This window comes from Mustelus asterias, chromosome 9 (genome assembly GCF_964213995.1).
Source record: "Mustelus asterias chromosome 9, sMusAst1.hap1.1, whole genome shotgun sequence".
Classification (NCBI taxonomy): Eukaryota; Metazoa; Chordata; class Chondrichthyes; order Carcharhiniformes; family Triakidae; genus Mustelus; species Mustelus asterias.
The window spans coordinates 108,576,738-108,599,958 of record NC_135809.1 but is presented as its reverse complement, the minus strand read 5'-3'; the positions used below and the strand labels follow the sequence as shown (position 1 = coordinate 108,599,958).

General features: G+C 42.1%; 1 protein-coding gene across 1 annotated transcript; it reads left to right on the top strand.

The window, feature by feature from the left end:
• Positions 1 to 2,228: 2,228 nt before the first annotated feature.
• On the top strand, positions 2,229 to 22,703 carry LOC144498897 (uncharacterized). The gene is made up of 3 exons (XM_078220759.1): positions 2,229 to 2,339; positions 15,933 to 16,792; positions 20,765 to 22,703. Exons 2-3 carry the CDS (start codon positions 15,998 to 16,000, stop codon positions 20,975 to 20,977), a joined length of 1,008 nt encoding a protein of 335 aa, XP_078076885.1. The 5' UTR covers positions 2,229 to 2,339; positions 15,933 to 15,997; the 3' UTR covers positions 20,978 to 22,703.
• The last annotated feature ends 518 nt before the right edge of the window (positions 22,704 to 23,221 follow it).

Here is a 23,221-nt window from a genome sequence, read left to right as displayed (position 1 = left end):
CTCCAGAACCCACAAATTTGTAATGTACAACAGCAAAGTACTGTGGATGCTGGAATCTGAAACAACAACAGAAAATGCTGGAAAATATCCCTGGGTCTGACAGCATCTCTGGAGGGAGAATAGAGCCAATGGTTCAAGTGATGTGCCTTTGATCCAAATACATAAAACCAATAATGCATAATCCTAAATGCTTCCAAACTCCTAAATTTTGCAGATCAGATCAAATATGCTGTTGCATGAACAATATAAAATGGTAGTTCAGGGGTTGGGGTATCACAAGTGTGGGATTTGATGGTATCTAGATCTACCTTCACACAAGAACTAGGAGTAGGCAATTTAACCAGTCATTATGAATATGGCTGATCTCATCCTGGCCTTTATCTCCACCTTCCTGCTTGCTCCACATAACCCTTCATCCTGAAAACCTATCTACGCCTCAAATTTGTTTGGTTTTCTGGCATCCACTGCCCAGCAGAGTAAGATTAGGAATGAAGTCAAAACAATTAGGAAGGCAAAGATGAACTATGAAATTAATTACCAAGGAATATAATAAAATTGCAAACTATTTCCAAGGTGCATCAATGAAAAAGAGGCTGTGATGGGAATAAGACTAATTAAGGTTAAACAGGATATCCGAGGCAACACTAGCAAGATGATAGGAATATAAAATAATTGTTTCATTTGACTCTACTGGAGATAGAGCAAGTTGACTTGACAATGCAAGTAGTAATGAAATAGGTGTCAAAAGAACCAGACAACTATGGAATTTGGACAGTCTTAGGAAGACTGAAGTTAAGGGAATAGAGACCAAGCTGTTCAATATGGTACTGGTCAAGAGAATTCAAGGGAAACACAGATCGTGTTCTGTATTAGAGGTAACTGCAGTAACCAGATTTAAAGTGGGAAAACAAACTTAAAGGATAAATCAGAAAGATTGGTGCAATCTCAATATCCGAGGATTGACAGTTAAAAGTAATTGTGCAGAGTTTGTTCAATAGTCCAGGCAGAAATCTTGATATGGGAGATGTAAAACCTGGATGCTGGATTCCTTGTTAAAAGTGGAGTGGAAGCTTTGAAAGAATAGTTTGGAAATCCTGGAATGAATTTTTTAAAAAATATATAAAAAGTTGAGGGAAAGCATTGTTTAAAAGAAGATTTGAGGGCAGAATTTAAAATCACTTGGTGTGGAAGCCAGAGTTCGACGAGACAAGGTGGGTCATGGTATAAGAGACACCTGGAGGAATTTGAGAAGAAATTCACTTGGGTTTGGAGTGGAAGGTGTCTCACCACAAGTAGTCTGTTTAAAGGGACTGTTATTGAGACCATTATAGCTTGACATATACTTTGTAACCTGTATAATTGTGACATCCAGCGAGGAGTATTATATTATGATCAAACTTTACATGTTTATTGCTTTTTTTCTTGTTAGAATTAATTAGTGGTCCTATGACGTTCTCCAGGTTTTCTAATGAAATAAGTCCAGGTCTTTTGAGCCACTCTGGGATCTTCCTGTCCAGTTATAATACCAACTGGGATTGTAACTCGTGTGAGTAATTGTAACAAAATTAGCTGCCCAATGTTGGAAAATAAGTTAGTTTGCAGAATCGGCAAATGGAAGATATGACGGGTAATTCTCTAGCTTTAAGTGGATCAATGTTATAAAGGAGTTTTGCACCATGTTTTGTTGTAATTCTAACTTTGAGAAGATTGCAGAAAATTCATATAGTTACTCTGATTCCTTCTTTCAAGATGCTCTGGAACTGCGATCTGAGAGCTTAAGCTTTTTGCTTGTCATCCAATAGAAATTTCCCACTGCGTACAGATCTGGTATTCCAGTATTATCCTTTCTTGGGCCCTCTGAGCTGGTCAATCCAGTTTCGCATTTACGCTTGGCATATCTAATCCCTCTTGACCACAATTTGGTTGGATCAAACTTAATCCAGGTTTTTCTTTTCTTCCAAGGGGTGTCTTTTTGCCAAGAATGTTAAACACAAGTGTATTGTTTCCCCTTTATATAGTCTCTCGTTGTGAAGTTACAATTGCAAAATATTCTGAGGTCGTTTTGATTGGTTATGATCTCAGCTGATCAATTGGGTGGGAGGAGGAATCTAGCTGGATAACTAATCAAAAACAGAAAATCTCAGCAGGTCTGACATGTGGAGATGCCGGTGTTGGACTGGGGTGGGCACAGTAAGAAGTCTCACGAAGTTAAAGTCCAACAGGTTTATTTGGAATCACAAACTTTCGGAGCGCTGCTCACTCATCAGGGGTGAGTGGAGAGAGAATTGAGTCAACGTTTCAAGTCTGGATAATCTCCGTCTGAGCTCTGTTCCCCACAGGTGCTGTAAGACCTACTGAGATTTTCAGCATTTTCCCTTTTTATCTTGGGGAACTTGAATCGTAGGTCAGACATCAATTGAACTCAATCTCCCACGTTACAATTCTTTCTGTACCCCGGAGGTATGGCTACTAAGGAATTCGAGGATAAGACAGGACGGTGGAGTTAATAAAGGATCAGTGGTGATGCGATTGGATAGCGGAGTGAGCTCTAATTTTCTACTAGCTCATTTGTTATCTTTCTTCTTTAACTCGGGGACAGCAGTGTGTGTGCGCGAGTGACTCATTCTTGGGGTTGCACAGACGTAATTTCGGGGGAGTATGGGTGGGAGTTTCCTGTGACGTTTTGGAAATATCGCTCGAATCTCGGAATCCACGCTGTTTATAGCTGTTTCAATTTAATGGGGGAGGAAGCTCCGGTTTGAATCTCATTCCGCCGCCCACTTATCAGCATTGCTAGTTTTGAAAACCGGTCAGACAGGACTCTCACTAATAGGGATTAAATAGGATTGGATATTAAACCGCTGCGTGAGAAGCGTTCTCGATTATTTTTTTGTGTGAAAATAGAGTGTGCCGTGTTATTTTACGTTTGTTTAACCACATTGCCGCTTGGCTGCTGTCTCACATGGTTCTGGGAAAGCACATTTACACTAAAGACTGCACCGCCTTCATGATGAGCCTCCTCGATCCACTCTCTGTGTTATGGGACTTCGGAGTTACTCTGATGACACAGTTCAAGGAGTTCCTTGGACTATCGATCAAATTTCACATAGGTAAGGAGGGCAGTAATGTGGGTCAGCGAGCGCGTTGTTGCAGGGGACTGGGACCAGTTTTAGACGGTAATGTAACATTTCTGTTTTCCTAAAGCACCTTTTGGGTCGTTGGGCCGGTGAAACTTTCTGTTCCGTTAGAACTGATAGACTGTTGAGGCTTTTCTAACTTGCTGCTCGACCTTGGTGTGCTGCACACAACCCCTGGTGAGGAGAGGCCAGTACAACGAGGCTGAGTCATAGACTCATAATGTGGAGATGCCGGCGTTGGACTGGGGTAAGCACAGTAAGAAGTCTCGCAACACCAGGTTAAAGTCCAACAGGTTTATTTGGTAGCACAAGCCACTAGCGCTGCTTCTTCATCAGGTGAGTGGGATTTCAGTTCACAAACAGGGCTTATAAAGACACAAACTTAATTTGCAAAATGGTTGGAATGTGAGTCTTTACAGGTAATCAAGTCTTAAAGGTACAGACAATGTGAGTGGAGAGAGGGTTAAGCACAGGTTAAAGAGATGTGTATTGTCTCCAGCCAGGCCAGTTAGTGAGATTTTGTAATCTGGGGGTTACAGATAGTGTGACATGAACCCAAGATCCCGGTTGAGGCTGTCCTTATGTGTGCGGAACTTGGCTATCAGTCTCTACTCAGCGATTCTGCGCTGTTGTGTGTTGTGAAGGCCGCCTTGGAGTACATTTACCTGAAGATCAGAGGCCGAATGCCCATGACTGCTGAAGTGTTCCCCAACAGGAAGAGAACACTCTTGCCTGGTGATTGTCGAGCGGTGTTCATTCATCCGTTGTCGTAGCGTCTGCATGGTCTCCCCAATGTACCATGCCTCGGGACATCCTTTCCTGCAGCGTATCAGGTAGACAACGTTGGCCAAATTGCAAGTAAATGTACCGTGTACCTGGTGGATGGTGTTGTCACGTGAGATGATGGCATCCGTGTCGATGATCTGGCACACCTTGCAGGGGTTGCTGTGGCAGGGTTGTGTGGTGTCATGGTCACTGTTCTCCTGAAGGCTGGGTAGTTTGCTGCAGACAATGGTCTGTTTGAGGTTGTGCGGTTGTTTGAAGGCAAGAAGTGGGGGTGTGAGGATGGCCTTGGCAAGATGTTCGTCTTCATCAATGGCATGTTGAAGGTTCCAGAGAAGATGTCGTAGCCTCGCTGCTCTGGGGAAGTACTGGATGGCGAAGGGTACTCTGTCCGGCGTGTCCTGTGTTGGTCTTCTGAGGAGGTCGGTGTGGTTTTTTGCTGTGGCACATCGGAACTGTCGATCGATGAGTCGAGCGCCATATCCTGTTCTTATGAGGGCATCTTTCAGCGTCTGGAGGTGTCTGTTGCGATCCTCCTCACCTGAGCAGAACCTGAGTATACCTAGGGCTTGTCCGTAGGGGATGACTTCTTTAACGTGTTTAGGGTGGAAGCTGGAGAAGTGGAGCATCATGAGGTTATCCGTGGGCTTGCGGTACAGTGAAGTGCTGAGGTGACCGTCCTTAATGGAGATGCGTATGTCCAAGAATGCAATCCATTCCGGAGAGTAGTCCATGGTGACTCTGATGATGGGATGGAACTTGTTGATGTCATCATATAGTTGTTTCAGTGATTGTTCACCATGAGTCCAAAGGAAGAAAATGTCATCGATGTATCTAGTGTATAGCATCGGTTGAAGGTCTTGTGTGGTGAAGAGGTCTTGTTCGAACCTGCGCATGAAGATGTTGGCATATTGAGGTGCGAATTTGGTCCCCATGGCTGTTCCATGTATCTGGATGAAGAACTGGTTGTTGAAGGTGAAGACATTGTGGTCCAGGATGAAGCGGGTGAGTTGTAAAATTGCATCTGGAAACTGGCAGTTGTTGGCGTTGAGTACTGAGGCAGTTGCAGCAATGCCATCATCGTGGGGGATGCTGGTGTAGAGTGCCGAGACATCCATTGTGACGAGGATTGCTCTTGGTTCAACTGCTCCATGTGTGTTGAGTTTCTGTAGGAAGTCCGTAGTGTCGCGACAAAAGCTGGGGGTTCTTTGTACAATGGGTTTCAGGATGCCCTCGACGTAGCCGGAGAAGTTCTCGCACAGGGTCCCATTGCCCGATACAATGGGACGGCCTGTTGTGTTGGCCTTGTGTATCTTTGGGAGGCAGTGGAGATCTCCAACGCGGGGAGTACGTGGGATGAGAGCACCGAGGGTCACCGGATCAAAGGTCTTGATCAGTCTGAGTTGATGGATGTGTTCTTTGGTCGGATCTGTGGGTAACTGTCTGTAGTGTTCCTTGTTGTTCAGTTGTCGTTACACTTCTTTGTAGTAATCCATTCTGTTCAGTATGACAATGGCCCCTCCTTTGTCTGCTGGTTTGATGACAATGTTGCGGTTGGTCTTGAGAGCGCGGATGGTGTTGCGTTGTGCTTGGGTGATGTTCGCGGCTGTCTTGTGAGTGCGGTTGGTGAATCTGGTGCCCTCCTGATGGATTGGGCATACATGTCAAGTTGAGGGCAGCGGCCTTCCGCAGGAGTCCAATTCGACTCTTTCCTCTTCGGTTGCTGCACCGCGGATCTCTCTGTCGGCAGTTCCAGTTCATTGGCTGTCTCATTGTGTTTGCTGTTGGCCTCTTGCAGTTTGTGGAAGAACTCTCGCAGCCTCATTCGCCTGATTTCCTCTGTGTCTGCTGCGAGACTGATGGGGTTTATTTTGGTGGTGGGGCAGAAATTGAGCCTTCAGCTGAGAACTTCGATTTCATCTGGTTGAACTGTATAGTCCAACAAGTTGACAATGGACTTCCCTGCAGTGGTACTGTTTTCTACTGTGGTACCGGGGGAGGCTTGGTTGCTGCTGGTGGTGATGCAGAGTTTCTCAAGTTTCATGTTCTTGGTGTGCATGTAGATGGCGTAGTTCCTTTGTCTCGTCTGCTGGTCTGCATCCCGAGTGCAAGTTGAGAATATGGACTCTATCTTGGTTTCCAGGATGCGGCGTTTGCTGTAGAGCTGGTGTATGAGGTGGTTGAGGAGTGTGAGAGAGGTGTGACTGCAAAGTCTCTCAGCGTAGTCTGTGTTATAGGTTGACCTGAGTGGGTTTGTGATCTGTAGTCCTTTTGGTATCTTGTCTGCTTTCTTGCATCTTTGTAGAAACTTGATGTTTCTCATAGAGACTCATAGTCATAGAGTAATGCAACACAAAGGTCCTTAGAAATCATAGAAACCCTACAGTGTAGAAAGAGGCCATTCGGCCCATCGAGTCTACACCGACCACAATCCCACCCAGGCCCTACCCCCATATCCCTACATATTTACCCGCTAATCCCTCTAACCTACGCATCTCAAGACACTAAGGGGCAATTTTAGCATAGCCAATCAACCTAACCCGCACATCTTTGGACTGTGGGAGGAAACCGGAGCACCTGGAGGAAACCCACGCAGACACGAGGAGAATGTGCAAACTCCACACAGACAGTGACCCAAGCCGGGAATTGAACCCAGGTCCCTGGAGCTGTGAAGCAGCAGTGCTAACCACTGTGCTACCGTGCCGCCCTTCGGCCCATCGATTCTGCAGGGACAATAACTACCATTAAAGGCCCACTAATCCCATTTTCCTGCACTTGTCCCATATCCTTGATGTTATATTTCAAGCAAATATTTTTTACAAGTTGTAAGATTTCCGACCCTCACTACCTTCCCAGGCAATGCATTCCAGATTCCTGCCACCATGTGAGTGAAAAGGTTTTTCTCAAATCCCCTTACCCAAAGTCAGACAAGTATTCTGGAATAAGAAACCGAAAATGTTGGATAAACCCAGCAGGTCTGGCAGCAGCTGTGGGGAGAGAAACATTTTAAGTCAATTTGACCCATCTACAGAACTGGAATCTCAGGTCCAGAATGCCCATTATTAATGTAGTGTAATGTGCCTTTTTGCAATTATCTATTTAAAATTTTGATTGCTCATTTCAATTGCTCCCCCCATGCCTGGTAAAAGGGGAATTAGGGTGATCTGCCCACTTCCTGTACTGCCTGCTTCTAGATTCATGTGGGTTGCAGCATCCTGTCTGCTAATCTAGGTCAGTTTTTTTTTGAAAGGAGAAATATGTAAAATCCCAGTTGTGACATTAGTGTACTGTTGTTCTTTAAAAAAACAATGTTCTTTGTAGCTTACAACCCTGGCTGATGACATTGTTGTTGGGCTGCCTACTAGGAACACTTTTATTGCTCCATCAGTGGTTTAATTGGGGTTTGTTTATTTTTACTTTGGGAAGTAGTTATATGATGCTGCATTGTCAGGAGGAAGACTGTTTGCAGTAAGGTGACGGGAGCTTTTTCAGTTCTGAGCTGCAGGTTTTAGTTTTTAGAAGGGACATCAAGTTGGAATGAAGTCTCTCTCTCTCTCTCTCTCTCCTGGTATTGGGAAATTCTGCTGGCTAGCGGAAAGCCTTCCTGGGGTAGAAAATCTGCTGTTGGTGGCTTGACCAGTCTCTCCCTGGTGTTCTGGGAAGCTGTCCTGACTTGAAACTGTTCCGAGTGTATCAGGAGAACTGCAGCATTCATCCAAATGACTCCATTCCAGTATCCCGTGAGCATTAGTCTTGGCTGTGTTAAACCTGTGGAAGGGTTTTGTTCATAGGATTGATTTGATTGGAACATCTTAGATATATTTGTTAAAGGTTATACATTATTGTAGTTGCTTTGTTTGTAATTGATAAATCTTTGCTAATATTCTTACTAGAGTTGTTAGCTATATTAAATAAACTTTGTTTGATAAAAGCTCCCTCGTGGGTCATTTGAATCATACCTGAGGTGAAAAATATCATGTTTATCCAAGCCAAATTCAACTTATAATTCAGGTGGGCTCCATAAAACACTTTGAAGTTTCTGACCTCCACCATAACAGTAGCTTGTAGCATCTTGGGGGACACATGAAGTATTTATTTTCCCCTGGCACAATTCCTAAATATAACTTTCATTGCTGTCATGAGTGGTCAATCTGCAGGACGAGATCTCCAGAGCCATTGAAATGAAATTGCAAGTAGCTTAAACTTCCAAAGTTAGAGCTCATAATGCACTTGTCAGTCGGTGAGTTTGATCCCACGGAGGGTACCAAGTTTCGACATGGATATAGAACCATAGAAAATTACAGCTCAGAAACAGGCCTTTTGGCCCTTCTTGTCTGTGCCGAACCATTTTTTGCCTAGTCCCACTGACCTGCACTTGGACCATATCCCTCCGCACCCCTCTCATCCATGAACCCGTCCAAGTTTTTCTTAAATGTTAAAAGTGACCCCGCATTTACCTCTTTATCCAGTAGCTCATTCCACACTCCCACCACTCTCTGCGTGAAGAAGCCCCCCCTAATATTCCCTTTAAACTTTTCTCCTTTCACCCTTAACCCATGCCCTCCTAGTTTTTTTCTCCCCTAGCCTCAGCGGAAAAAGCCTGCTTGCATTCACTCTATCAATACCCATCAAAATCTTATACACCTCTATCAAATCTCCCCTCATTCTTCTACGCTCCAGGGATTAAAGTCCCAACCTATTCAATCTCTCTCTCTGTAACTCAGCTTCTCAAGTCCCGGCAACATCCTTGTGAACCTTCTCTGCATTCTTTCAACCTTATTTACATCCTTCCTGTAACTAGGTGACCAAAACTGTACACAATACTCTAAATTTGACCTCACCAATGTCTTATATAACCTTACCATAACACTCCAACTTTTATACTCGATACTCCGATTTATAAAGGCCAATGTACCAAAGGCACTCTTTACGACCGTATCCACCTGTGACGTTACTTTTAGGGAATTCTGTACCTGTATTCCCAGATCCCTCTGTTCAACTGCACTCTTCAGAGTCCTACCATTTACCCTGTACGTTCTACTTTGGTTTGTCCTTCCAAAGTGCAATACCTCACACTTGAGTGCGTTAAATTCCATTTGCCATTTTTCAGCCCATTTTTCTAGTTGGTCCAAATCCCTCTGCAAGCTTTGAAAACCTTCCTCACTGTCCACTACACCTCCAATCTTGGTATCATCAGCAAACTTGCTGATCCAATTTACCACATTATCATCCAGGTCATTGATATAGATGACAAACAACAATGGACCCAACACCGATCCCTGCGGCACACCACTAGTTACAGGCCTCCACTCAGAGAAGCAATCCTCCACAACCACTCTCTGGCTTCTTCCATTGAGCCAGTGTCTAATCCAATTTACTACCGCCCCATATATACCCAGCGACTGAACCTTCTGAACTAACCTCATATGAGGGACCTTATCAAAGGCCTTGCTGAAATCCAGGTAGACAACATCCACCGCCTTCCCTTCATCCACTTTCCTGGTAACCTTCTCGAAAAACTCTAGATTGGTCAAACATGACCTACCACGCACAAAGCCATGTTGACTCTCCCTAATAAGTCCCTGTCTATCCAAATATTTGTAGATCCTATCCCTTATCACCCTTCCAATAACTTGCCCTCCACCAATGTCAAACTTACTGGCCTATAATTTCCCGGATTTCTTTTGGAACCTTTTTTAAACAATGGAACAACATGAGCCATCATCCGGCACCTCCCCCCATGAATACTGACATTTTAAATATGTCTGCCAGGGCCCCTGCAAGTTCATCACTAGCTTCCCTCAAGGTCCGCGGGAATACCCTGTCTGGTCCTGGGGATTTATCCACTCTGATTTGCCTCAAGACAGCAAGCGCCTCCTCCCCTTTAATCTGTAAAGGTTCCATGACCTCCCTACCTATTTGCCCTATTTCTGTAGACTCCATGCCCGTTTCCTCAGTAAATACGGATGCAAAAAAACCATTTAGTATTTCCCTCATCTCTTTTGGATCCATGCACAGTCTACCACTCTGGTCTTCAAGAGGACCAATTTTATCCCTCACTATCCTTTTGCTCCTAACATACCAATAGAATCTCTTTGGATTTTCCTTCACTCTGTCTGCCAAAGCAGCCTCATGTCTTCTTTTGGCCCTCCTGATTTCCCTCTTAAGTAGCTTCTTGCACTTTTTATACTCTTTGTACAGTATCTTTGTACAATTCCAGAGGGCAGTTGGATAAAGAACAATGACCAAAGAAAAGTACAGCACAGGAACAGACCCTTTGGCCCTCCAAGTCTGTGCTGATTATGATGCCCTAACTTAAAAACTCGGGGTCTGTATCCCTCTATTCCCTCCCTATTCATATACCCATCCAGATGCCTCTTAAATGTTGCTAATGTGCCTGCCTCAACCACAACTCTGACAGCACATTCCAGGCACCCAACACTCTCTACATGAAAAACCTCTCCTGCACATCTCCCTTAAACTTTCCCCCTCTCCCCTTAAACCTGTGCCCCCTTCTAATTGATACTTCCACCCTTAGAAAAAGCCTCTGACTATCCACCCTGTCTATGCCTCTCATGATTTTGTAGACCTCTATCAGGTCTCCCCTCAGTCTCTGTCTGTCCAGTGAAAACAATCCTAGTTTATTCAACCTTTCCTCATAGCCAACACCCTTGAGACCAGGCAACATTCTGGTGAACCTTCTTTGCACTCCTTTCCAAAGTTTCTACATCCATCTGATAATGTGGTGACTCTGAACTGCACGCAATACTCCAAATGCGGCCTAACCAAGGTTTTGTATAGCTGCAACATGATTTCCCAACCCCAGGACTCGATGCACTGACTGATTAAAGGTAAGCATGCCATGTGCCACCTGTGTTGCCACTTTTGGGGAACTGTGGACCTGCATGTCCGCATCATTCTTTATAAGAACATAAGAATGAGGAACAGGAGTAGGCCATCTGGCCCCTCGAGCCTGCTCCGCCATTCAATAAGATCATGGCTGATCTTTTTGTGGACTCAGCTCCACTTACCTGCCTGCTCACCATAACCCTTAATTCCTTTACTGTTCAAAAATTTATCTATCCTTGCCTTAAAAACATTCAGTGACTTAGCCTCAACTGCTTCACTGGGCAGGGAATTCCACAGATTCACAACCCTTTGTGTGAAGAAGTTCCTCCTCAACTCAGTCCTAAATCTGCTTCCCCTTATTTTGAGGCTATGCCCCCTAGTTCTAGTTTCACCTGCCAATGGAAACAATTTCCCTGCTTTTATCTTATCGATTCCCTTCATAATCTTATGTTTCTATAAGATCTCCCCTCATTCTTCTGAATTCCAATGAGTATAGCCCCAGTCTACTCAGTCTCTCCTCATGAGCCAACCCTCTCAACTCCGGAATCAACCTAGTGAATCTCCTCTGCACCCTCTCCAGTGCCAGTATATCCTTTCTCAAGTAAGGAGACCAAAACTGTACACAGTACTCCAGGTGTGGTCTCACCAGCACCTTAGACAGCTGCAACATAACCTGGCTGTTTTTAAACTCCATCCCTCTAACAATGAAGGACAAAATTCCATTTGCCTTCTTAATTACCTGCTGCACCTGCAAACCAACTCCTTGAGATTCCTGCACAAGGACACCCAGGTCCTTCTGCACAGCAGCATGCAGCAATTTTTTACCATTTAAATAATAGTCTATTTTGCTGCTGTTCCTACCAAAATGGATGACCTACATTTACCAACATTGTACTCCATCTGCCAGACCCTTGCCCACTCACTTAGATTATCTATATCCCTTTGCAGACTTTCAGCGTCCTCTGCACACTTTGCTCTTCCACCCATCTTAGTGTCATCTGTGAATTTTGACACACTACACTTGGTCCCCAACTCCAAATCATCTATGTAAATCGTAAACAATTGCGGTCCCAACACTGATCCCTGAGGCACACCACTAGTCACTGATCGCCAACCAGAAAAACACCCATTTACCCCCACTCTTTGCTTTCTGTTAGTTAACCAATCCTCTATCCATGCTGATATATTACCCGTAACACCGTGCACCTTTATCTTGTGTAGCAGTCTTTGGTGCTGCACCTTGTCAAATGCCTTCTGGAAATCCAGATACACCACATCCACAGGTTCCCCATTGTCCACTGCACATGTAATGTTCTCAAAGAATTCCACCAAATAGTCAAACATGACCTGCCCTTCATGAACCCATGCTGCGTCTTACCAATGGGACAATTTATATCCAGATGTCTCGCTATTTCTTCCTTGATAGATTCAAACATTTTCCCTACTACAGAAGTTAAGCTAACCAGCCTATGGTTACCTGCCTTTTGTCTACCTCCTTTTTAAAACAGTAGTGTCATATTTGCTGTTTTCCAATCTGCAGGAACCACCCCAGAGTCTAGCGAATTTTGGCAAATTACCACTGATGCATTTGCTATTTCTCCCGCCATCTCTTTTAGTACCCTGGGATGCAATCCATCAGGACCAGGAGACTTGTCTACCTTTAGCCCCATTAACTTGCCCAACACTACCTCTTTCGTGATAATAGTTTCTAGGTTCTCACCTGCCATAGCCTTCCTGTCATCAATTTTTGGCATGTTATTTGTGTCTTCCACTGTGAAGACCGACACAAAATATCTGTTCAATGCCTAATTTTATGTTAATGTTCCTAAGCGTTCTGCCATTTACAGTATAATTCACACCTAAATTTGATCCTCCAAAATGCATCACTTCACATTTGTCCGGATTAAACTCCACCAGCCATTCGCACACCTCCATCTGCCGTTCACACACCTATCCCTGACCTCCATGTCATGTCCTTCTCCTTGGTGAATACCAATACAAAGTACTCAGTAAGGATTTCACCCACTTTCTGTGGTTCCACACATAACTTCCCTCCATTGTCCTTGTCCTACTCTTTCTCTTGCGACCCTCTTGTTCCTAATATCTGCATAAAAAGCATTGGAATTCTTCTTGACCCTGTTTGCTAAAGACATTTCATGGCCCCTTTTAGCCCTCCTAATTCCACGTTTAAGTTCCTTCCGACTTTCACTGTACTCGAGGGCTTTGTCAGTTTTTATGTGCCTAGATCTATCATATGTTTTCTTTTTTTCCTTTTGACTAGTGTGAACAAACATGAAAATTAATGGTTTAATTATCTGCTATTGCATCATAACATCAGCAATAAAAGCAGGAGTATTGTAGCTCATATTAATGCGCCCCCCTCCCCCAAACTACTGTGCCATTCAAGAAGATCAGCCATGTTCTTGTAACTCTTTGCTGTACTACCCCCATGTCCCTTCATTGCCTTTGTACCCAAAATACTATCTCTAGCTTAAATATATTAATTGACTGAGCATCCACAGCTCAAGTGAAGCTCTTCAACTTTTCTTCTCATCCCAGTCCTAAATGGATAACTCCCTATGAGGCCAGAGCCCCGAGTTCTATGCTCCTCCGACAAGGGGAAACAATCTCCCAGCATCTATCATGTCAAGCCCCTTTAAAAATGTTATGTTTCAATGGGATCATCTCTCATTCTTTTACACTTCAGGGAATATAGATAATGTCCAATTAATCTTTGTTAATAAACAATTCCCTCATCCTCGTGAGCCTTTTTTGCTCTCCCTCTAAGGCAAATATACTTTTACTTGGGTAAGCTCTGAACTGTACAAATACTTTAGTTCTCTGTTTTCTCTCGCCCTTCTTCTGCCCCTGCAAATGTAACCCCACTATATAAGTATGACAAAAAAACAAGTTAATAGATTGGAGAAAAGCTGATTTTTTTTAATATGGGCTTAGAATCAAACTGGAGGGGATACAATGGTTCTGACTCTGAGCTGAAAAAGCTCTGAGCAGAAATCCCCTGAGATGCGAATACGTACTGCAGATGTGGTTAATCAGGATTACAGTATTTTCCATAAATACCCACATAGTGCAAATAAAGCAAAACACTTGCCCTGCCAGTGGCTGCCACCCCTATTAAACCTTGCCTGTATTTATTTAAAGTTGATGCAGTTAATCAACTAAAATTTTAGTTTTTAAACTAATTAAGTGGTCTAGTTAAGTTAACCTGAATATATATCCAGTAAGGATGGCAGATTTCCTTTTCTAAAGAGCATTAGTGACCCAGAAACCCATCTGGTGGGTTTTTTACTGCTGAATCCAGGCCATTAATGTTGTCTGAATTTCTTAATGTCACCAAGAGTGGTTTTTGGAGGGACATGCTTGGGTTAGAGAAGGGAGTTTTGGGGGTGGGAGAATCTTGAAATAAGCCTGGATACCTACTTCCAATCAGTATCCAGTAGATTTTGCTGTTTAATATGTCCATTCAGACATTGAGGTCAGTTCTAAATCTCTGAATGGTTGCATATTCTGTGACCTTTTGTGTCCAGGCAGACATATGAAGTCTGTCGGCATGTGGACAAATAATTCGAGGACTGATCATGTCCAAAGCACCATATTGTAGCATCGCCTTTTAGGAGAATGGATTGAGTTGAGATCTGTAAATGATGCAAACGAGGATAATTGGGCAATGCGATAAACATTAGTGAACGGTTAATATTTCTGTATGTCTTGATAATGACAATGTATGTAGTGGACATGAGATTTTGTAGAAATACTCCATCACACAAGTACAGCTGTATGACTGGTCGTTCATGTGTGAATATGTATTATATCTGTGGGGATTTTGTTTTGTTCTCCATTGTTTAAGCATATAGTATTAACAACAGCTTGATCCAAAGAAGCATTTGAAGTGAATAATTAAAGCTTCCTCAACTCAAGTCATGACAGTAGTGCTGAAATTTTAAAAAACAATCAGGCAATCTGTTCACTTGCAAAATATTTTGTTGTGACAAATGATGATTTGGATATCATCCGTTTGAATGTTAGCCTTGTTTTTATTCATAATGTTATATAATAGAGCCATAATTGACAGGGGGGGGGGGGGAGAGGGGAAGTGATACTGTTGGAAAGTACATGGTTATAGATTTTGTATGAGGAGTAATATCAGGATCTGGCATGGCCCATGGCTGGATAGCCTGCCGATACTGACTGTCTAGACTTGCACACATAGTTTAGAAAGGCCATTTTGTTGGGGTACAGATGGGGGACTGAAATATATGGATGACCACCACAAATTGATGTACTTCGCAAAGGAGTAGCACAGTAGTTAGCACTGTTGTTTCACAGTGCCAGGGACTCGGGTTCAATTCCCGGCTTGGGTCACTGTCTGTATGGGGTTTGCACGTTCTCCCTGCATCTGCGTGGGTTTCCTCCGGGTGCTCAGGTTTCCTCCCACATTCTGAAAGACATGCTGGTTAGGTGCATTGACCAGAGCAGGCACTGGACTGTGGTGACTAGGGGAATTTCACAGTAACTTCATTGTAGTGTTAATGTAAGCCTTATTTGTGACTAATAAATAAACTTTTACTTTAGGAATGTGAAAATTGGGAATAGAGGGTGGTGGCAAGATTGAATGATGCAACCCCAATTGTACCAAGCACGAGAGAATGCTTGTGATGTGTCAAACTAATTGATGTTTTTGCAAAAGCCCCATTTCTGGGTGAAGAAATTGATTTTCTTTTCACCGCCTTCTCAGCATTTTTGGAAAAGCGGTAAGAAGAAAACCGAAGAGGTCTACATTAGTCTGCCTAATGTTCAGACATGAATGGCCAGTCATAAAGCTGCACGTGTGATGGAGTAGTTCTACAAAATCTCATGTCCACTACATACACTGTCATTATCAAGACATACAGAAATATCAACCATTCACTAATGTTTATCACACTGCCCAATTATCCTCGTTTGCATCATTTACAGATCTCAACTCAATCCACTCACCTAAAAGGTGAAGTTACAATATGGTGCTATGGACATGATCAGTCCTCCCCATCCAAATGTAAATCAACACTTAGTGCATCTTATTTTTTGATGAGCAAAATCTGATATTTGATGAGCAGAATTTATGCAATTCTTTAATCTGATCTTGACCTTGATATTTTGCAGTTCTTCAGTTGTGTCGAGCAATACTTCATCAGTTTATAGAAGAGGCACCATCAAGTCGCAGTCAGATGGATGAAGTCAAAAGAAGTGACAAAGAATTGCTGAAATTCCCCTCATTTGGGACAGTGGCCAGTACTGTTAAAAGAAGTGGTCTGCAGTACAGATCTATGCAGCAAGGCAAGCTAATTAATTCACAGTTGAATTTCATCAAATTCAACTTTAACCACACAGGATGCTGTAAGTCTCCAATTACATCAGAAGACAATACTCAACCGAGCCCTGAGGGGAACAGCAGCAGTCAGCATTATCTGAACGGGTCCAAACAAGATCATTTCGGGGAAGGTGATGATGGTGTATCTGTTAATCATTTAAACAATCATTGCATAATTCCAAAAAGTTCGATATTTCCAACAGAATGGAACATGATGGTGACTACTGGAGGCAACTACAACTCCAGTTATAATGAAGAGTGGGACGACTCCGAGGAAGATTCTGACACTGTGTACAGCAGTGATGATTCAATTAATGACGAGAGTGATCAGGAACTGAATGAAGTTCTCTGGAACTCTTTCTTCACTGCAGACGCTTACAATCCTTTGAACTTCACAGCTTGCCTTGCCAGCTCTTCCACAAAAAAAGCAATGGTGTATTTGACTGAACAGAGCTTGGGAGAATGCGAGAATGGAAGAAAAAACTTGACCAAAGTAAAATTGTCAATGTTACAGAAACCAGTAATATCACAGAGACATTTTCGACATTTCTGCACTGGGGAAAATATCAAATTCTGTATATGGAGAAAATCAGCAAGATCCATAAAATATGAAGATGAGAAAAGGGAAGTGGAAAAATCAGTTGTTAAAAAGGTATGCCATCACAGTAATTCCCATTACACCACCACCCCCCTCCCCACCGCCCCAACCACCAATTCATTTTTAAAGTTTGTTTATTTGTCACAAATAGGCTTACATTAACACTGCAATGAAGTTCTGTAATCTGTTCTAACAATTTTCACCTCTTCTGGGACTATCTTTTGTTTCTATACAAAGGCAATATATGAATTAAAATGTTCAGCAAGTTGGACAGCATCTGTGAAGAGAGGAACGGAGCTAACAATTCAGATTGGTGCTTTTTCGTCAGAACTGTTTGGTTTCTCCTCTTTCATTATTAACACTTTTGACTTGACTTTTTGTGATTTGATCACTCGTACTTTAAGCCCCATCACAAATCTTTTTTGTTCTCATCTTGCCGCTTTTTGTCTGGCTCTATACTTAAGTGTTTGTCTCTAACATCTTCAATTCTAACAAAAGATCATTGACCTGAAACATTTGCAGATACTGCCTGAGCTGCTGAGTGGTTCTAGATTTTTCTGTTTAAAATTTCCAATATCTGCTGTATTTTATCATTTTGAAGTGTCTTATCTTGCTTTTAATTACCCCATTGTTTCCAGCTATCCTGCTCTGCAGATACCAGTTTAAGGGACCTTTGTTCCTCTATATCTGGAGAGGATGGAGGGAATATTACAGAGGAAGCATCAGGCAGCAGCCTATTTCTATCATCAGCTTGTGTTCTAAATGCTTTTCTTACAGCATAGAAAGCGGTCATGTGGCCCATTACGCAAGTTCTGGTTCTCCACAAGAGAAACTCTTCTCTTTCCTCACTCCTGCCTTTTCCCATCGCGTTGACATTTTTGACTCTTCGGATAATTGTCCAATTCCATTTTTAAGAGGCATAGTTGATTCTGTGTCTCCCACATTCTCAGGCCATGTATTCCTGGTCCTAACCACCCGCTGTGTAAAATTATTTTCCTTGTGTTGTCTTTGGTTCTTATGCCTTTATCTTAAATTGGAATTGTTCTCAACTATTCGGCCAACGGGACCAGATTATCTCTGTCCAATGATGTGTGGGTTAGGTGGATTGACCATGCTAAATTGTCCCTTAGGGGGATTAGCAGGGTAAATACATGGGATTACGAGGATAGGGCCTGGGTTGCAATAGCTGTCCATGCAGGCTTGATGGGCTGAATAACTGCCTTCTGCAATGTAGGGATTCTATGATCCCTATCCACTCTGTCCAGACTCCTCATGATTTCGAACATCTCTATCAAATCATCTTTCGATGCTCTTTTTGCTAAGTTGAACAGCCCCAGCTCTCTTTAATCTATCCATGTAATGGAAGTTTCTCATCCCAGGAAGCATTCTTGTAAATCTTGGTTTCCTGAATTAGGCATAATACTCGAGTTGAGGCCAAACCAATATTTTATAGAGGTTCACCCCATCCTCGTTTTTGTCCTTAATGCCTTACTAATGACATCCAGGATCCCATTTGCCTCGGACACCATTTTCTCAACAGCCATGCCACTTTCCCAAATTGGTGCACAGAAACTCACGTCCTACTGCTCCTGCAACCCCCCCCCCCTTCGTAAGTGTATTCTTTCCCATATATTTTATCTGCCAACGCCCCCTTAAAGTCTATCACTGTCCTCCGTGCTGTTCACAAAATTTGTCATCTGAAAGTTTGAAATACGTAGTGCTCTGCACACCCCAACATTGACATAGAATCAGGAAGAGCAGTGTTCTTCTTCCCAATCCCTGCAGAAACTGACTGTATACCTTTCTCCAGTCCGAAAAACATTCGGCACTACACTCTTTCCTGTTGCTCACCACGTCATGTCATATTGCCACTTTGTTATTCCACAGGCTATGTGGCACTTTAGCCAAAACCTTTTGGAAGTTCATCTACACCAATCAACGGTGTTACCTTCATTTTAGAAACACAAAAGTGAGCTAAATGTGATTTTCCCTTGGCAGTTCTGTGCTGGTTTTCCTTTTTAATGCATCTACATTTGTCCAAGTGACTTAATTTTCTTCCAGATTATGATTAGCTATTTTAACAGACAAACATTTTAACCTGAAACTTTCTCTCTCCTTTTTTTATAGTTCATTACTGTATCTCAGTATTTAATCACTTTAAATAAAGATACTGTACTAACATTTTCTACCCATAGAACTACAAACATTACAGCACGGAAGGGGGCCATTCTGTCCTTGCCAGTCTGAGGACACCCAGATGCCCATTTCCCTGTAGCGTACAGCACTTAAGGCGCAGATCCAAGTACTTTTTAAAGAATTTAGGGTTTTTGCCTCCACCACCAACTCGGACAGTGAATTCCAGACGCCCACTATCCTCTGTTTTTTTTAAAATACTCATGTCCCCTCTACGCCTTTTGCCACCTATCTTGACTCTGTCTCCTAGTTCTGAATCCCTTTTCTATATACACTATAATTTATTAAATGTCACTTTGTTTACTTTCTCTCGCATCTTTCACAGTAAGAAAGTGTCTATGGAACTCCAAAAGAGCTGGTGTGCTCTCCAATGATCTGAACACCAACTCATTCACACCTTGTTATTAATGGCAGGTGCATAACAACCATAATAATGCACAGCATTACTTCTGTGTTAAATACTTGAGACATTTCATTTGGTGATTTATATTGCTGCAATTCTGTTGCATTGAGTGTAACATTCAGCTAATAAATGTGTCATTTTCTATTTGTTTGTTTGGGCACAAAATCTTGCCTTTCAGCTCTGCGGCAAATTGAGGATTTGTATTGTTTGTAGCCAAAACAGCATATTGTTATCCATCACAAATCAAAACCAGAAGGGTTGTATTGTCTTGACATCACAGGTTTTTAAGTGACAAACATTTCTGAAGTGTTTTCAAATATAATAGCCATAAATACAAGTAAACTGACGAGGGGATTTTGCTAATATTCCCCAACCCTGCTCCTTCCAGTAATAGTTGAGATTGAGCTGCCTGAATTTATATGCTGCCAGCACCCAGCAACTAACTTCCTTTTGAATTTACTTCAGTGTAATTTTTAAATTTTGAAACTCTTCCTCATCCCGACTTGATACTGAAGGAGTCAAAAACTTACTGCCAGTCCATGAAATGGAATGTTCTGACCATATCTTGTGACTACAAAACCATGCAACACTGTATTTTGTTTAAATGTTTTCCCCTTGCATATGCTGCTTTTCAATTTATGGGTATTGCATACATGGGTGACCATTCTTTATGCAAGCCTTTTACAGAGTTGTAGATTCATCTATGGGAAATAATGGCTGGGGGGTGCAGGGCTGAGGGTTTGGTGTCTGTTTAGCTGAGTTTCGTCTTGCCCTTAACTTGACATCTAGTAATAAGCACTTTACTTGTAATAAGCACTTTACGGACATTATGGGATCATGACAAATCCCTAATTTGCTGCAGGGCTGAAAGGTATAAACAATCACTGAATTATTTCTTTCGCCCACCCGTACTGGTGTTCGATGTTGATAGCATTATGCTAATACAGCACTTTTTAATCTTCCAAATTGTGCTTCTGAAAAATACAAATTGTGGGTGGGACTTTTTTCAGTATTTTCCTACTAAGGAAATATGGAACGCTGCCCCAAGCTGTTGAGATAAATTAACTGTAAACTTATAAACTGACAAATCTTTGTTAGACCAGTGTATTAACATTGAAACATAAGAGCAGGAAAAGGTCATTCCACCCTTCTTGCCTGCTGCACCATTCATTGTGATCATGGCTGATCATGCAACTCAGTACCTTGATCTCACCTTGAGAGATGAAGAACCAAGAGTCAAGATGCATTGAGCCATAATTGTGGAACAGGCTTGATGGCCAAAATGTCTTACTCTTGTTCCTGTGTTCCCACACTGATTGCATTGACTACAATTCTGTGTGTACCAGAATATGTCATGCAATTGCTCAATGAACCATGAAACTTTTAAAATTTTAAGTAATGATTTTTACCTTAATTTTGATATTTTCCAGCTCAGATTTTCTCCTCTTGTTGAAGTTCACAAGATGGTAGCATGGTCCTTCGCATCACGGGAGGCTCGCAGGGGCCAGTGGCTACAGATGGCTCAGGATAGGATCAGATTTCTGCACAGGATTCAGGACGCAGAGCAGGCAATTGATTACTGTCTACAGAGTGTCCACAGGAAGAAAATATGGGAAAGAAATTCACAAGCAAGCCAGAACTGAGAAATGCGTCCTCACCCATGTTTAGTCTTGAAAACATTTGACAGACATATTGCAAGTGATGGTTAAGTGCGTACCTTGTTGGTCTGCATTTCTACACAGGAATGGTGAAGACAGTTCAGTGCAGTGTGAACGAGATTTGAATAAATCTTTATTTCCAGATAATTAGGTTTCACATTGACCATGATTTTGGACCTATTGTCCAGAGCCACAATTCTGAGCAGTTTCTTCTCTGGTGTTCATTATTGGTCCAGCACACTGCACCACTGAGTCATGGAAGGGAGCTCCTTCAAATGTCAGTTTGGGCAGCCATTTCCCCACAAGAAGGGTGGATACAGGGATAGGGAGTGATGGGTAATGATCATTAGTTTAATAAGTTACCAGCCCTGTCTGTAATTTAGTGTGTCATTTAATACAGTCATTTCATCTGCTTATGGAAGATGGACAACATTATCTTTATTTATTTTCTTGTTGGATATCAGGGGCAGAAAGGAAATCACAGTAAATCCTAAATCAACTTGCAACAATGAGTGGAAATGTACAAAGGAGAAAGTTGTCTGACCACCACAGTATTAGTGATTTTAGCACCGATGCAGAGATTATATCAAATGATAGCCCATCTAATCTAGTGAAGCTTTATAAACAATTAATCTAATGCCATTGGGAATATTGGTAAGCGAATTGCAGTCATTGATTAGGGGGGAAAAAAAGCAAAATTAACCAAATGAAGCTGAACCAAATTGCCTGAGGAGTAACAAATGAAGCATCAGTGACACAATATGAATTCTCATTGTTCCAGAGATATCAGCTTTGTGATGCATTTACGCAGAGCTGGATCAATAATAGTGTAACCATACAATAAAAGAAGTGATGCTGCTGTCTTCTGAGACACAAACTGGTTGTTTTCCCCAGTGCCTCTTGGATTTATCATATTCCTGCAGTAACAATTCAAGCACTGGTGCCTTTTTCGTAGCTGGTCTACTGGAGGTTGTGCTTGAATTGCTGACTCAAATGACTTGGTGCCACCTGTACAAACAGTTACCACTGATCTCTGCAGATCATTCCCAATCATTCTTCAGCAAACTGGATATATAAACTTCTGTAAGCAGGAGTCTACACAGTAGTTTCTCATTCTTCATCAATTCTGAGCTGGAACTGGCTTTTTCTTGCATAACGTAGAGATACCTTCCTTATCAGCATTTGTATACGAAATATAATGTTTTATATGTTGCTTTTGTTCAGATCAGCAATTCTGATTTACATTTGCAGAGAGAAATCACATTGTTTGTAGTGTACTTTCATTTTATTTTGATAAGGTTAGTGAGTCAGATGATGCGTTTTGATTTGGGTAGTGATGCTAATAAAAAAAGCGGATGAGAGGTCATAAAGGAATCAATTTGTTATTGCTACTAATCTGAACTTTGTTTGCATCCCAAGGTAGTTACTGCAAAATAAGCGTTTTAAAAATGTGAAGGGCAATAGTAACTGAAAGCTCTGTGCAAAGAGAATGTAGCAAGAGCTAAGACTTTAAAACCATTATTACTGCATTCCAAATTATGGAATATATCCTCCATTGCCATGTTATCTGCTCATTTCAAGAGATGGTGCTTCCATCAGACTAAGTGTGGCATGTACTAAATTATCAGACACGTTTATGGTGAGATTTGTAATAACTGCAGTTCTAAACTTGGTGACTTGCTCTCAGCATTAAACTGTGTATTGGAAGCTGATTTGTTTACTTTGTCTGGTTATTTTCTACCACTGATATTTTTAAACTTCGTCCTCAGACTGACTGGTCTTTGTACACCTTTTGAAAGTATAGCTCCAAATTTCTTAATGCATATTAAAGCTGATTTGTCAGCTTTTCTTTTCGTTCATATAATGTGGGTGTTGCTGGCTAGGCCTGCAATGTGTTTATTGCCCAGCTCCAATTGCCCTTGTTCAGAGGGCATTTAAGTCAACCACAATGTTGTGTGTCTGGAGTCACATGTAGGCCAGACCAGGTAAAGATAGCAGGTTTCCTTCCCTAAAGGACATTAGTGAACAAGATGGGATTTTACTACAATTGACAATGGTTTCATTTATTAGACTTTTAATTCCAGATTTTTATTGAATTCAAATTTCACCATCTGTTGTGGTGGGATTCGAACCCACAGAGCATTACAAAGATGATATTGCCACTGTCACCCAACAATTTTCTGTGAAGAAATCTTATTTATGTAATGCTCCAAAGATGTGCAGCTTTTG

What these genes read in the sequence shown, in the direction of transcription:
- LOC144498897 (XM_078220759.1), top strand. Translation starts at nt 15,998, where the DNA reads ATGGATGAAGTCAAAAGAAGTGACAAAGAATTGCTGAAATTCCCCTCA. An exon ending in AAAAATCAGTTGTTAAAAAG is followed by an intron (nt 16,793 to 20,764) that starts GTATGCCATCAC and finishes GATATTTTCCAG; the next exon opens with CTCAGATTTTCTCCTCTTGT.